Source organism: Dermacentor andersoni, chromosome 8 (assembly GCF_023375885.2).
Source record: "Dermacentor andersoni chromosome 8, qqDerAnde1_hic_scaffold, whole genome shotgun sequence".
Taxonomy (NCBI): domain Eukaryota; kingdom Metazoa; phylum Arthropoda; class Arachnida; order Ixodida; family Ixodidae; genus Dermacentor; species Dermacentor andersoni.
The window spans coordinates 84,997,104-85,014,655 of NC_092821.1; the positions used below are offsets into that span (position 1 = coordinate 84,997,104).

The 17,552-nt window shown below is 42.8% G+C and overlaps 1 protein-coding gene across 1 annotated transcript in view; it reads right to left on the bottom strand.

Moving 5' to 3' along the window:
- LOC126538705 (uncharacterized) overlaps nucleotides 1–17,552 on the bottom strand; it is a 38,072-nt gene that overhangs the window by 18,492 nt on the left and 2,028 nt on the right. The window contains exon 2 of the mRNA XM_050185425.3: nucleotides 46–83. Within this exon, the coding sequence (XP_050041382.2) occupies nucleotides 46–83 (38 nt within the window). The remainder of the gene's footprint in view (nucleotides 1–45; nucleotides 84–17,552) is intronic.

Genomic DNA, 17,552 nt, shown 5'->3' on the forward strand with positions numbered 1-17,552 from the left:
GTGTGAGGAGGCATTCACAACGAAACATACCAGTGGAAGACATACCTCAACAAGCCTGGCTCCACGGCCACGAGATGGAGCTCCTGGAAATAGATATCGCACACATTAGTCGACAGAATTTGAATGTCCAATGCTAGTTAACGATGTGTGTCACATCGCTGCCACCGGTCAAAAGAAATGTTGTAGATCCATCGCCATGGCCACCATGAGTGGCGCCGGCTAACACTACCCAGGTGATATCTTGTGCACATACGTAAACAGCCAATAACGCGGACGTGGGAATGGCCGCCACCATAACTTAACAGGTAGAGCAACGCACATGTAATGCGGAGGGTGTAGGTTCGGCTCCCACCAGGAGCAAATTGTTTTTTTTTTTCGTCCACTTTGATTTCACTTTATCAATTCTACTGGCCAATTTAAAACAACAAATAATTCACCCTATGCTTTCCTCAGCTTCATTTACTGTTGGGTGCATATGGTTGTGATTAACAAAAATCGGGCCCGTTGATTCCCCTTCACCTCTTTCTAAGGAGAGATGTGCACTTCAACCTACAAGATCAGTGAGGCAATAACACATCACTGGCAAACTGCTTGAATGCTTTGACAGCGAAAGTTAGGCATGTTTCTAATGCGCCATACAATATTGCTACAAGACACTCGTCAACAAAGAAAATGACCACCAAACTGAGCACAATGATAAACATTGCCTTTGATAAATGACAAACCCTTGCAGAATGACAAAAGAAAAAGGAATCCTATTTTTTTTCTGCAAGGGAAGGGGGAGGGGACATAACAACATAAGAAGTAGCTCCGAGTGGCTGCGCGTGTATAATTACGAACATGTATTACGTCTTGCCACAGTGGTCCCTTTCCACAATTAATATGCATTACCACATAACAATACTGTATAGCGGCGGAGCTGACTTAAGAGAACCGGTCATTATGCAACACATATTAGCCCTTTGCCTCGTGCACCCTCAACACGTCTCTATTTGAAGCAAGCTGGGTTAGGCCTACAGTGCTTACACACAAATGGCTTGGAATTTAACGCGAGTTCAGCTAGCTACCCAATGCATAAGGGAAACTAAATATGACTGTGCTGCATGACCAATTTTTTTTTTTTCCCGCCGTGATGTTGGGGAAGTCTCTCAAGAGGTTTATGGCCATATCCACAAAATCGGGAGTCCCCGGACAAATCAGGAGAGTTGGCAGCTATGAAGTACCCATGCTGCAGCCTTTCAGCATCAGAAGACTTTCCATAGGATGTTTGGAGACTGACAAGCAAAACTTCTTGTCAAACAGAACTGATTTTTTGCAAGACATAACACAAGCTTTGTAAACTTGTAAAATGAGCCCAAGATTGTAAACTTTACAGAAAATTCGGGAGAGTTCCTTGGTATGTATTACCCTAAATGGTAAGGAAAAGGTAGTGCCAATTATTGGTTTCTGAATGTTTTATCCAATCATTAAATCAACTTTTGGCTGAAGAGCATACAAAAGTATGATATAAAGAGTGGATTTCTTTATTGAAAATGAGAAATTCTTTGAATGAATTATTCTGTCTGTTTCATGCTACTTTTATACAAGCTATGCCACTTATTTGGTCTGGTTCTGAGAAGGCCATCTGCTTGTTTGCCCGGATTCATTTGCCTGCACTGAATTCCACACGTAACATACCTGCAAACATTCACTTGTGGCTGTAGCTCTTCTGTGACAAGTGCTCATTTTACTGCAACGCAGATGTCAGTCCGACATTTGTGAAAGACTACTCGCAACCCTTCACATTCGTGAAACCATGTTACAGTAAAAATATGCCACAGTGGTGTTCAAATAATGAGATAGCCAGCTCAAATCAAATATGAACATTCAGGAAAACCGAACTTTGAATATCAAAACAAACTTGAAATGTTTTCTAGACTTAAACAAAAAAGTTTATATGCTTTCTCTAGCTCCATTGTATGTTTTCTTCATACGGTTATAAGGAAGAAAAAAAAGATTGAGCCCCTCGTTTCCTCTTACTTTTCTCGCTCATTGCATACTGAAGGCCTTGGCTTTGCCTGTCTCGATGCAATGAGGTAGCATAGAAGGGTTTTTGACCATTTGCCTGCCCTTGAGCACACATACTATATGACTCCGACGATTAAAGGAATGTTCCACATTTGCTGCCAGTGCTACCGCGAGCAGCACTGTCTAACAGTCAGAGGGGTAACCTTGCACGTATGTATAAATACCGAAGAAAGTATACGGGAGGATAGCTGCCACGATAGCTTAATTCTCAAAAGCAATGAACGCATTATGCAGACGCTGCTAGTTTGGCTCCCACCAGCAGCAAGCTATCACTTCGCCCCTTGCCCATTTCCTCGTTATTTCCACATGTCAATTACTGATAATTAATTTTTTGTATGATTTCTCCATATTACTCTGTTTTATTCAGATGGTTGTAAACAAAAGTAAAAATGTTATCAAATGTGCAAGAAGATTGTATGATTAAAAAAGGCTTATTGACGTCATTTGATACGTGCATGTACTGCCGTTCACAAATGGATGTCCAGTCAAAAGAGAAGCTTGCATATCACGAACAACTACCGTTTCAGTTATCTCGTACACCATCACATTACAACAATCAAACAAAGAATATGCAAGCAAAGAATATGCAAGCGCCTCAAAAGAAGAACATAGTGTAGTGTTTGCTAAACAATATTAGCGTAAAATGTTCATTAATTCAACTAAGTTCATTCAATTTTTCGATTAATTGGATCCTGACCAGAGCTCCTGGCCAGTGCCAATACATTTCTACCACTAAAACCATCCTTATCCCAATCCTGTAATTGGCCTTTACGGTATAATTACAACTTTATAGGTCAGCACAAGTGAGTCTGACCCCAATAGTGACCCCAATAGCAGCAGTGTCTGTCATGGTGACGCTTTGGGGACAGCAAGTGCATCAAATGCATATCCTCTTTCACTGAAAACAACTATTTTCAGCCTGCCCTGAGAAGATATTTAAGTGAAAACAGTAGCTCACAATTTTGAATGATTACAGCGTTTACCAAATTCTGATGCACCTTTCTTTCCAAGAAAACTGGTATGAAAATTGCATGCACATTGCTAACAGACGCAAAACCAAAACCACGTTCATGGCATTCACAAGCCTACCATCAAAGCCAGCCTAGAAGATGGTGAAGAACAGGTTCTCACATAGTATGACGATGGCGACACGTCACTTTCAGTTTTTGATTATAAAACCTCCTTTAAAAGACAAGTTATTTTATATGCTAAGCAACTCATGTTGTGTTGTTTTTCTTCCGACATTCCGGAGAACTCCATGGGTCACAGGATGAACTAGCAAAGCAGTTAGTCTAGCCATGGGCCACCACCGTTTGATAAATGCAGGATATCAGAGACGCAATAGACTAAGGACCGTAATGATATCTTGTGGTTTACAAACAGGGATAAAGTGTCTTCTGAGAGGAACAATGATAGACATTAAATGCAAACAAATTTTCATTCTGTGAAAGAAAAATTAGCTGGTTCCCATCTTTTTCTTATTGCTGGAATCGGAGCCATGCTACATTTTTCTTGGTAGAAAATCAAGTGCACAGTACATTTCTACTCTGTTTAGGAGCTCTCATGTCATTTCTGTTTTCTATTTTGAATTTATAAAAGGTGCGTGTGTGCATGATATACAGGAGTGTGTTATAGAGACCAGATTATAACCAAATGCCCATTTGTTCCCACACATAAAGGCCCCATCATTTCGGTGTACAAGCACGAATTGAGGCTTAAAAAAAATTTATGGAGCCTTTAAGTGCCAAAACCAAGATATGATTATGAGGCACACCGTAGTGGGGGACTATGGATTAATTTTTACCACCTGGGGTACCACGTACCTACCCATGGCGTGGTACATGAGAATTTTTGCATTTCGCCTCCATAGAGATGCGGCCTCCATGGCTGGGATTCAATCCCGTGCCCTCGGGTGTGGCACAAATTATGGGTTAAGATGTGGCTTAGCACTGACATTGACACTGACTTAACACTGATTGAACATAAATGCCTATTTCCATTGTTTGTGCCTATATAGGCCAATTTTCGCTTTTAGCACTTCAATATGCTTTTTTGGGGGAGCCTGTTTATTGCGATGGTCACTCCAGGTGAATTTTCACTGGAGTTGTTGATGTCGCCATGAGGTTATGCATAAAGTCCAAGTGTGCTAAGATTGCGGCTGCACGCCTTATGCTGTAGGCGTGAGGGTGAGCTGCGAAGGATGGTGGCTTGTTGTGCACCGTCTTCATGTGTGCGCAATGGAGGGGCAGGGGGGGGGAGCCAGGTGAGAGCGCACCTCCCTCTTTTAGCCCTACCTTGGAGGTAGCTTGTAGTGGGTGCAAAAGCTAGGCCAGCCTCAGGTATCTCATGTGCGTTAAAGCGAGAGGCTGTATGAAGGAAAATTCACTCACTGCTGCTTCCACTGCGACGATCATCTGTGGTCATCCAGTGAGATCAGTTCGTGTTTGCCTGTGCATGAGTGACCCCTGCTTGTTAATTTAATTTGTGAGTAAATTTTAACTGCAACTTAAACAGCCAATAAGACGACAAACCTTACTTCGTGTAGTTGTCAATACTTTGCTATCATTACTAATGCTTCGCCTTTTGGGCAAAACTGCGACATTTCTGGCTTCAAAAGCACATTGGCTTACATGGAGTTCGTACACAAAACTTTACTAAAAAATCAAAGACAATTGAAGGATTTCAAGGATGCTAAAGCCCAAAATTCAAGGCAGGGGAACATACCTAATGAACACATTTACTAGAACATAGTAAGATTTCCTCCTCAGCTGCAATTTCTTGCAGCTAGGCAGCTATAGAGTTCGATGAACTTCAATCTCTTCTGTTACTTTTCAATGTTGACTTCCCTATCACAGTGATGTCAATTGCCTTCTAGAATGATGCCTAGTGGTGTATGGCCTTGTGCGGATGACTTAGTGGTGACTTAGCATGAATGGTAAGTATGGCTTAATGGTGTATGGTGTTAAAGCCAAATGTATGAAGCTCACTTTTCTTTAGGCATTTCTAGAGCGTAGGGCTCGAAATGAGCCATGATGACTGCAGTGAGTACCAGCTAGCAATACAACAAAAATAGTGGTACGGCTTGGTCGCTTGATCTGGCCTCCTACAATTCCACGATGGCAACGACACTTTAAACTAGCTTGACACTGATGGCTGTGGACACGCCACATGGCATCACTCAGCGACACTCTGAAAAGAAAACACCAAGGATTGTTTCGATAGACATGGCCATGGCATAGCCCCGATGCCGAGATTGTTACTTCAATGTTAAAAAGTCGTGCCCAACCTCAATTTAAACGCAATTGAAGGCACACATTTACTTTAAAGGAGTTTTAAGGGCCCTTGAATCTCTTTTTCCAAATTCAAGAATATCCAAGGATTTCAAGGAAGCAAATGAACCCTGCTCTCTTGTTTCCTCAAGACATGGCAGCATTAACACGCGTTGCTGTTAATGGCAACGCGCCGGGCAATTTGACCTAAAAAGTAAATGCTTACGTAGACGTTAGTTGAACTTATAAGGGTCTCTCCCCACCTGCCTGACACTGACCAGCATTAAAAGAGAAGCAGAGCACCAAAGGTCTCCTTCTTCATCAGCGGGCACACGCAACTATGTTACAATGCAGTTGGGGATTTCGGAGAGAAATGCGCAGCACTTGAGAACGGTGTACTGAAGACTACAGCCTGGAAACACTGCAGACTCTGACTGCGCTTCGTGTATGTTAGGCAGAATTATGCAAGCCAAGTCCGCAGGAAGCATTGTTGACTCTAGTTACGGGGTATAATTTTCCGGTGCCTCTGGTCCTTATGTTGTTGTCCAGATAAGCTAGCCAATGGTGGTTCATTGAAAAAACACGAAAAAAGTGCATATCTGCCACTGTTCTGCGGCACACTAGTCACGCCTTGGTTTTTGTAAACAAGCATTTGTGCTCGACACCAAAAAAGCTTCTCAGGCAAGTTGTCGAACGACAGAAAGGAAAGCAGTAGGAATATGCATGGACTAGGGATGGCAAACTTTTCCACAGAAAAATTAAGCTTCACGGGTACTGCGCATATCTGTGTTTCAAGACACTGAAAACATAAGAGCAGCGCTCCCACGTGTGCATTAGGCTTCATCCCTGTTGCACCAATTAAACATGTCTGGAAAGTTGTTCGCACCATGCGAAGTTTGTAAAGAATTTCCTAAGAGGACTAAGTGCACATCTTTCTTACATTTAAGTACACAGTCTGCATGCAATAAAGAACATGACTTAAATGCATTGCTTTCTCTGGCATTTTAGTTGATGCTGTTATGCTGTGCAAAATATGGTATTGCAATGAAGGAGAAGTATTGCAAATACCAGGCTATGTCTGTCATTATCTGAATCAATGCAATAAGAAAGGTAGCAGTGTTCTATTGTTGACTAGAAATGGCCTGCAGTGCGAATTGTTGAACGATTTTAATCAAATTACTGCTGATTTTGAATATTTGATTGTTCTTCATGATTTTAGCATTTTTTCTGTGTTGTATCGCCCTTCAGGAGGAACTGCAGTTAGTTTTCTGAAGTACAGTGATGATCTGTTATCCAGGGTTAACAATAAGAACTACAGTTTAGTTTTGGGTGGCGACATAAATATTAACATAAATATGATCAATACCCGGGCAAGGGAACAAGAGTTTAGCATCAGCAGTTAGCCTCTATAGTCTGCGAAGGAGTAAGTTTACTTAGGTCAGTTAAATCACAGGGAACCCTGATCATGAGAAGGAAATTCACAGAAGAATAAAAATGGGTTGGCGTGCGTATAGCAGACATTGTCAGCTCCTGACTGGAAGCTTACCATTATCGTTGAAATGGAAGGTGTACAATCAGTGCATTTTACTGGTGCTGACATATGACTTGGAGACTGACAAAGAAGCTTGAGAGCTAGTTAAGGACTGCGCAAAGAGCGATGGAATGAAGAATGCTAGGCGTAATGCTAAGGGACAGAAAGAGAGCAGTTTGGATCGGAGAGCAAACGGGTATAGCCGATATTATAATTGACATTAAGAGAAAGAAATGGAGCTGGGCAGGTCATGTAATGCGCAGGTTAGATAACCGTTGGACCATAAGGGTTACAGAATGGGCACCAAGAGAAGGGAAACGCAGTTGAGGACGGCAGAGAACTAGGTGGGGCGATGAAATTAGGACATTCACAAGCGCTAGTTGGAATCGGTTGGCGGTGGACAGCGATAATTGGAGATCACAGGGAGAGGCCTTCATCCTGCAGTGGACATAAGATAGGCTGATGATGATGATGATAAATATTAACCTTTTGCACGATAGCCCACTTCACAGAAACACACTGTGGATAGTTGAATCAAATGCATGAATTAATACAATTACTAGTCATACTCATACAAGGTGTCTGCAAAAGTATAATCATTGTTTTCATCACAAATTTTGATAACAAAACGTTGAGTCAGGTGTAATCACTGCTAACGTAACCAATCACAAGACTGTTTTTTACTTGCTAATTCATCTGTGTTGTCCTGGAATCTTTGCAAAGCTATACTTCACATTTCAAGACATTGCTATGCATGAGCCGGGTGAGGAGAAGAGGAGGAAGACGTTAGCTGGCACAGCCTCGGGACGCCATTTTTACTTCACCATCAACCTCGTCCTTTAAATAAAGCCGGTTCAACATTAACCGTAACAGTTTTGTGGTGGAGGTGCGGGATACTTCGACCAAGATGACGGAGCTGCTGCAGCAAGTGCCACGCCGGAGCCGACGCCTCGCTCGACTGCCTCCGACACCACTTAAGAACACCCTTCTCTGGCTGCTCCACTGTGAACAACCGGCACCTGGATGCATCAGATGGAGCCCCGCCCTTTCTCAGGAAAATTCGGCGAGGACGTGGAGGAATGGCTCACCAACTACAAGCGTGTGAGTAAGTACAACGGCTGGAACTCCACGGCTCAGCTCAACAATGTTGTTCTGTTCCTTACTCACACTACGTCAGTGTGGTTCGAGTACCATCACAACATGGGACAGCTTGACCTCACAGAGTGCATTGGCGATTCCACCATGAAAAGGAAGCAGGCGGAGCAGACATTGCTTCAGCACGCTCATGTCCCAGGTGAGACCTGTACTACGTACATAGAGGCGATCCTGAAGCTTTGTAAAACAGTCAATCCTCGAATGTCCGAAGAGGTAAAAATTGGACACCTTCTCAAAGGCATAGCCAAGGATGTTTACACTTATTTAATCGGAAAGGAGAGTCTCACCTCGGTTGTCGACCTCAACAAGCATTGCAACACATTTGAGGTCTTGAAGCTGCGCCCTATCATGCAAAGTTTGGCAGGTTAGCGAATGTCACAACAGTGACAAGCGTTGATAATAACGACAATTATAAGACAAATTGTCTGCGAAGAACTTGAACGACACACCAAAGGGGCGGATGTCAAACAGCTTGGTTGCACTTCCAACCAACCTCAAGAACATGCATCTGCTGTGTCCACATTGTCTGTCATGCCAGGCGTTGCAGACTGTCGAGTCAATCAGCTGCGACAGCACCGACGTTCCTTTCCAGACGACATGACGCACGATCAACGAACTCGTCGAGCTTCAACCACGAATCGGAATTCGGAAGATCGCGTTTATTATTCGCAGCGTCACAGGGTTTACCCCGAGGCTTACAACGTCGGTCGCGCATCGCCTGTATGTTACAGCTGTGGCGCCTCAGGACACATTGCTCGTTTTTGTCACCGGCGCTGACAGACAACAACTTATGGTCCACCACCAGCTGAGCCTAATTTTGAACGTGCCAGTTATGACGACCGTTGGCCAACAGACCCTGATACTGCAAACACCACAGGCACGCCACCGCGGAATACCTTCCGTCAATATAGTAGAAGGAGTGGCTTGCCAGCTTCAGACTGCAGCCTCACGCCCCCAACCAGTCGCCAACGCTATTCACCATCACCATGGCAACATGCTATGTCACCACCACCGTCGGGAAACTAGCCAGCGTGGCTGATGGAGGTAAGGTCGCCGGACAGTCCGAGTCTCTGTGAAATACTCCTCTGCCTATTATGATGGTGAAGAACAAAGTGCGTGTGTTAATTGATAGTACTATACCTGCAACAGCATTATTGGATACTGGTGCTACCGTTTCCGTCATGAGTGTGACTTTCAAAGAGAGGCTGGGTCAGAAAGTTATGTTCCCGTGGAATGATGGTGTGACGTTTCGTGGTGTCAGTGGAGAGTGCCTAGTTCCCCTTGGTATTTGTGTTGCAAGTGTTTTATTCGGAGGAGAGGATGTTAAAACAGAATTTCTCGTACTACCGCGGTGCACTCATATGTGATTCTCGGGATTGACTTTCTTCAGGATTGTGGTGCATCCGTTAACTGTGGCACAGGTGAAATTACTTTGAATAGCACGCTTCTCGCCATCCTTGCCGACACAACCTTACCAGAGAAAAACTATTCTGTTGTTTCGAACTATTTGCTGCTACCGCCTTGGTTGCTGTCACGTATCCCTGTCAATTTCGCTGCTGCCGACCTTTCATCGTTTGACGCGCAAGTCCAGCCACTTACGTTCAGCTGTGCAAAGAAAGATGTACTTGTACCACGCTCTCTGTTGAGAGCAGTGAATGGCGCCTCAAATTTGTGGACTTTCAGTTGTTCTTGCGTCCCTGCTGTCCTCCCGCGTGATATGAAGCTCGCTGAATTTGACAAGATTACTTGCAGCTTCATTGCAGTTCTAAGCGAGGAGGAGCAGTCTCATACTAGCGATGCCCACCGAAGCACTTCTGAAGAGCAGATCCTACGGATGATCAACAAGGCGCTGCCCTTACATGAGCACCACGCTCTCACATAAGTTTTGTGGGCACATCTTTCTGTGTTCAATTTCACACAAGGCGACAAGCAGGCTTCACTCCCGCGTTCTCGTGCTCGCCACAGAATTGACAACGGATCTGCGCACCCCATTTGGCAAAAGCCTTACCGTGGTTCTTCAACAGAGAGGACAGTTATCGCTGAACGGGCAAAAGACATGCTATGAAAAAGTGTTGTTCAAAAGTCCTCTAGTCCGTGGGCAGTCCCAGTAATCTTAGTAAAAAAGAAGGAAGGATCGTGGCGGTTCTGCGTTGATTACAGGAAACTGAACGCGGCCACCAAAAAGGATGTGTACCTACTTCCTAGAATTGATGATGTCATCGATTGTCTACATTCCGCTGCCTACATTTCATCACTGGATTTGCGATCGGGGTATTGGCAGATACCCATGTACCCAGACGATAAGGAGAAAACGGCCTTCGTGACACCAGACGGTCGCTATGAATTTAACGATGTGCTAATCGGCCTTTGTAACGCGCCAGCAACATTCGAACGATTCATGGACGCTATCCTCCAAGGACTTAAATGGAAAATTTGTTTGTGCTACCTCGACGATGTGGTGATTTTTGGCAGCACATTGAGTGAGCATAACAGTCGTCTCAGTCTTGTCCTGGATTGTGTCAAACAAGCCGGCTTGATCCTAAATTCCAAGAAATGTCGTTTCGGGGAAGCCGAGACGTTAGTACTTGGGCATCTGGTCGTCAAAAATGGTGTGAGGCCAGATCCATGGAAGATTGAGGCAGTCAGCTCCTTCGAAGCACCGAAGTCAGTGCAGGAGTTGAGGAGTTTCTTGGGCCTGTGCTCCTATTTTCGTCGTTTCATCCCAAGATTCGCCGACATGGTGAACCCCCTAACATGTCTTCTCCAAAAAGCCGTCCCTTTCAACTGGACATCTGCTTTCGACGACGCATTCCGCCAGCTAACGTCTTCCTCCTCTTCTCCTCGCCCGGCTCATGCTGTAGCATTCACACTTGAGAATTCCATTCACTTGAGAACCCATTCACACTTCAGAAATTTCGCAACTAAATATTATGGACAAACTGGCAAGATGCATATAATAGAAAAGACTGGGACAAGGCATACAAATAGTTTTTATGAGCTTTTGAGGACGCTTGCACAAATACATTTAAATGCAAAAATAAAAACCATAAAAAGCAAGGAAACTTTGGATTACTGACAGTACGTCGAATTTGATAAAAGAAGATGATGTTTTCAAATAATTCCTAGGCACAAGGACTGCAACAGATTTAGCAGAGCTTAAATAACTCCGGAATAATGTTGATGGCATTGTAAGAGTAGCGAAAGAGCAATATATTGAGAAATTATTTAATATGCAAATGATGAGAGCCAATATTACTTGGGAAAGAAAAACTGAAGTGATTAATTGGTGTAAATAAGCAGCCAGACAGACTGTAAGAGTTAGTAATGAATAATTAGCTGACACCAGGCACAGCATGGGCTGACACATTCAACAATTATTTATGTTCCCAGTAAATCATCGCGTGCAATCCTCGCTGCATAGAATACGTAAAAACAAAAAGTGTTGAAACTGCATTCCTAAGCCCCGCTAACGCTCATGAAATCTACAGCACATTTTAAAGCCTTCACAACAGCAGTAGTTGTGGCATTGATGATTTGCAGATTCGTCCAGCAGAGCATGTCTATGCCTAATCTGTCCTGTCTTGTAGCATGGATCATGTGTACAATCTTTCATTGGTGAATGGCATGTTTCTGCATCGCAAAGCAAATCGCAAAGGTAACAGCAAATTTAAAATCTGGCTATATAAACAAGGACTAATTATAGGCCAATTTCTCTCCTGGCTATTTTTCTCTAAATGTCTTGAGAAGTTTATTAATACAAGAACAACCTCATTTTGTAGCAAGCACAATGTGATTACAGATTACCAGTTCGGGTTTACAAAAGGTCACCGGATGGAAGTAACTTTACTGTTGCAAAAGACGTCATTCTGTGAAGCTCTGAAGAAAATTCACTCGCACTCGGCATCTCTATTAATTTTTCAAAGGCTTTCAATACTATTAATCACAGTAGCCTACTAACAAAACATGACATTTATGGTTTGAGGGGAACATTTCTGAACTTAATTACAGAAGTTATTTAGAGTACAGACATCAGAACATTATTATATGTGACCAGTGTTCAAATAATTTGCCTGTATTCGCTCAGGTGCCTCAAGGAAGCAATCTAGGGCCATTATTGTTTAACCTATACATAAACGATACAACTAACATCAACAGCACAGCACAATATGTTATCCGTGTTGATGACACTAGTTTACTTAAAGCTTCTAAAAATGTGCAAGATCTGCTAAGTACTGCTAATGCTACACTGGAACAAATAAATAAACGGAGCTCATTAAACTCGTGAACTATCAATGCTACCAAAACAATAGGTGTGTTCTTTCAGTCAAAGAACAAAGGGCAGAGCACTGATGGACGTCTAAATATAAGAACTTCTATGGTAGAGTTAGTACCATCAGTTAAAAGCTTAAGCATAATTTTCCAAGAGAATGCGCTGTTAAATGGCCATGTTAACATCATTACTAACAAGCTCACTCGAGTTGTTGAGATAATAATAAGACTATGCTCCCTGTTACCATTAAGAGTAAAGCTCCTACTTTGTAATTCTCTTTTCTATCTCATGTAAATTATTGTCATCTCGTATAGGGTAACATGACCAGCTGTAACGTCGACATTCTTGTTTTATTGTCAAAGAAACCCATCCGTGTAATTTCAAACTTTTCATTCGATGCACAAACTGACCCTTTCTTCATAGATTAGATATAATTCTTATCAAATTGTCTATGACACAATTCTACAAAAATTACTTTTTAATGAAAAAAAAAAGCAATGTCAACTTTCTTCAAATACCAGTCGAAACTAATATTGAACACAAGCAGCTGAAGCACACGACACAGAGAAACTTGGCATTTTGAACATTCAAAAACAAACTACAGGACTCAACTGCTGTGCCGTGCGTTACCATAATTGCTTAAGTCTCTTCATTATTAACAAGAGTTCTTATCCTTTCAATTATGTGTCTAAACTTGTCATTAACAATTTTATTTGCATGTGCTATGTGTCCTCTGTTTGTTTTCTTTTTCTGTTTCAATCAACATGTAGTTTAAGCAGCAATTGCACAGTGGCGTACTTATAGATGCATTTCTATTAATGCTGTTTTATAGGGGCCCCTCACCAGGCCTGGTCCTTTTGAGCTAACAAGCGCAGAGCATACAATGTGCGCTGACGATCGAGTTTGCAAAGAATTAGATTGCTACGTGCTGCGGAAATGTCTGAAATTTCAATCCGAATGCCGTTTTCCCTATCCCTCGTGGCAACCGTGCTCCAAGCTGGACGGTGACATACTCATGTCCGTAGTGTGACGTCGCTCGTCGTGACACGTGACTTCGAGAATTATTCAAGGCAGCATCTCTTAAATGTGTGATCTGTTGCTTGAATTGATCAACTGAAGTTTAGAGAAAAAATAAAATATACAAATGGAATGTCTGCACGTTTTTCTGTTTTACTTCGCACCAAAGCAAGAGAGATGTACTTCCGCTTCGTCTGCTTGTTCCCACGGTCATGCACTCACGTGCACAGGTAACGAAACTATACCATTTTCTACCGTGTTTGAGCGTGCAATCATGCTCTGTGATCCGTTTGTTCTACCTAAGTAATTGTGTAGCACTGAATTATACCGCTAGTCATGTGTCCTTGTGTACAGCGTGCAAAATCGAGCCCTGCGCGAAATGAGACAACAGCTTGCACGTGTGATGGCGTCTGAAAATACGCAGTGCCAAAAAAAGAAAAAAAAAGATGAAGGCATGGCCCGTGACGCATGCGTCATGGAAGCATGTGTCACGGAATTCTCGAGGTCCGGTATGGGAGAACGCAGTTAAGGAATTTCTCTTGCGGAGGCTAGACGGGGCGAGTGGAGAGAGTGTCTTGCTTGGCAGTGGAGCCTGCCTGCTGAAATCATGGGTTCGCGGCACTGAAATATTTCGATCGCGGCTACTAACGAGCTGATTTGAAAAATTTTTGCGGCAGAGCACTTTCTAGAGGACATGTAACAACTTCCATTATATAACCAAAATTTGCTATGGGGGGGCCCTTTATGCGAAATAAATTTATTTGTGTTTTGTATTTTGGTGTTCTTGTTTAACTTGTATGATATGCATGTTTCTGCATCCATGTCGGCGTTTGCTGCTGGCAAAAATGACTTTGAACTTGCACATCCTCTCAACACACATATTTTACATGTATAATCTTTTGCTAGGTCACACGCCATGTACTTATACAGATGATCATCTATTGTATTAATGCACATTTTTCTATGTGGTGTTAAAGAAAATAATGATAGTGGACACAGAGCTATTTAAGCCAAATTTGTGGTTTTATGTCCGTGTCCTCTGTACCTCGTACAAATGCGAAATGAAGTTGAAGTTTAAGGCAATGCTGCAGAAGCTATGCAACTACAGTAGCTATAGAAGTACATTGTGACATAAGGTATGAAACTTAATTTTACATGAAACTGCAGGACACACACCTACGCCCTTCTTTCATATGCGACATACTTTTTTCTTGTTGCAAATGCGAGCAATAAGCAATGGAGAGAAAGTATTCCACACAGAGCATAGTTCACGCCATGAAAACCGAAATCCAACATTCTGCAATACTCAGTGCGATCATCTGTTGCATTAAAACTTGCTCTACCTGCCAACAACTTGTCCTCATGCAAGCTTTTCCAAAACCTACTTGCCCCTCAATATGCAACTAGTACAAGCCACCATTTACACAGGCTGATCTGTGCCCTGGGACTATTTTCGAGGTTTCAAACCAAGTGCAATTAAAATGTAGAAGACTAGTGGTAGTAGCTGTAGTGATAGATTAATCAGCAAAGTATGATGCCATGACGCAAGGCGGACAGGGACGACTTTTAAGCAAATGTTGTGTGTCCCGATGCGACCCAGTCGGGACGGACAAATGTCCCGACTTTAGCTTTTTGATCTAATGGATAGCAATAAAGAGACTGCGTTTCCTTTTCTTTATACCCGTCAGCTTTCTTTGCAGATTCTTATTTGTGTTCCATCGCATTATCATTAACGTAAAAGCGGTTTCGTTTTTGTTGGAGTACAAATTCTGTTATAGGCCCTAACCATTTGCGACACCTATGTCCACATAGTAGCCATGTTAGTCAGGCCATCATAAAGATGCAACACTTGTTCAACCTTGTGGCATGTACAGACTAGTGGCTTCTGACAACGACTACGCCGGCCTTCGCCTCCCCCCTCCCCGACTTCATCTACTCAAGGAGTCGGCAATCCAAAGCAGTATAGTTGGCGCAGTAATTGAACATTCTGTCGCATAATGGATGTTTAGGCAATCTTTTACCAAGCTCACTAGCATGCGACGTGTTTACAAGGAAACATTTTAAACACAAACAGTTAAAGACAGTCAAACACCAGCAGTGTTACCACACGGGCTAAGCGTGGAGTTGGGCAAAGAGCTGCTACACGGGCTAAGCGTGGAGTTGGGCAAAGAGCTGCTAGCAGAGCAACAACTGGACGCACTTTGGCGAGCAAATAGGAATCCACCACATCTGTGGTTGCACACCCAAGTCCTAGGAAACAAAACACAAACATTAAAACATCGATAATGTTTGCCTCATAGTTCAACCAACCAATGCGAGCAGCTGGCTAGCTGGCTTTTATCGTTCACTCCCGGGAAGAGAACAACTGGATTGAAAAAAAAAAAAAAAACTGAACGAACTGGAGGAACAGCCTCAGCATCAGCTGGCAAAACCAGCTGGTCATGCAAAAACAGGAGAAGGGCTCCATACAGTTTTCCATCCACAAGGTGACTCCCCAACAGCCATTTTTCTCTGATGGCACCCTTTTGCTTGCACTTCACAGCTGCGCCAAAAACCTACTGGCTGCACGAGGATGTACGTCTAGACAGTTAATCACAAAGCTACTTGTTTTATTTTGTTGAATACTACACCGTTGCATCTAGACAACCAAGGCAATGGCGGTTCTGGTACAAGCTAGCCCGTATATGATGCTATGGAGAGGAAAAAAATCATTTAAAAATAATAAGAAGTATAATAGCAACTCTTCGAACAAAATTTAATACACTTGCACTAGTGCAACAATGCACTAACAGTAAGGTGTGTCCAGAAATGCATCACCAAACTAAATTAAAAGTCACACAATTTTAACATGATTAAGAAAAACTGCAGTGCCATCTAGACAATTCACAGTGTGTGCAAACCACGAGCCAGTGTTTCCATGATGCCACATGCTGAGTCTGTTGCATATGAATGGCTTCATCTGAGATGTTCTGTAATGTTGCAGCCAGCTATACTGGCATACAACTTTCTGCGGCAATGAAACAAAAGTTTCAGTGGTAGAGCTTCTGTGCACGTGTTTCTGCACCAAATATAGCCCGGCAGTGTCTGAGGGCCCTTTACGTTTCAGTACAGTATCAGTTTCTCAGAGTAAATGGTGAATCAGTGTAGCTTCCCGCTTGTAACAGTTTCGCTTTTGCACCAAGAGTATGCAGAATATAAAAGAGCTGATTTTCTCAAATTCGAAAAAAAATTTGCTTATGGGGTTTTATGTGCCAAAACCACGATTTGATTATGAGGCACGCCCCCACCGAAATGCGGCCTCCATATATATATATATTTTACATCTAATGCTTTCGTAAAGTTCATGTGTCGAGTCTGTGCACTTGACGAAACTCACTGAAAAATTGAAAAGTCTTAGCCTGTTCTGCCAGAGCGTGCCAGATTTTAGCTATTCCGAAAATGCAAGAAATATGGCAATATGGAAAATAAAGAAATATGGCAAAACTAAAGTTTCAATTAATGAGATGAATTGGCGCCCAGAGGGATATCTGAAGTATTCTCTTTTTCTCACCACTGCATTCTCCTTCTGTAAGCCGACTACGAGACACTGTAGCGCTCATGACAATTCTCCACACCAGACTCCTCATTACCATTTCCTAATGCTGACCTTTCCAATTAGGAAACGTACACTTGCACAACTATGTTTAGAGCCAGAAGCTTTGTGAGCATTCGCAATGGACACCAACAGAGATTGCGAAACTACTGGCGGACGTTTTCCTTGCATCACTATTTCCTGCCATACCAATATGTATGACACATCCCAATTATGTATGCTAGGTACATGCCTGCAGGGAGCATGAAGCGTGTTTGATAACAGCAATGGTATTGACACATGTGAGGTGTGTTATTGACATCCTCAGCTTTCCACATAAGTGAGAAACTACTGATTGCAGAGCAGTCTGATGCCCTAAGCGTGACTGCAATGGAACATGTAGGCACATGTAGGGAAAGCAACCACCAATGCCAACAACCACGTTACTTATCTTACTTATAACCTCAACATTGAATGATAACTGATGGCGGCATAACATCTACTATAGAATCAAATCATAAGCCCCAGCTGTCCCTGTTCAACGCTAGCTTCAAAATGCAGAATCAGACTAAGCATCTACCATAGGTCGAATGCAACACTAAGGCACATGTCTAAATGCTGATCTTCAAAGTGCATTCATGTCCAGAGCAGACTTTGTGTTTATGCCATTCT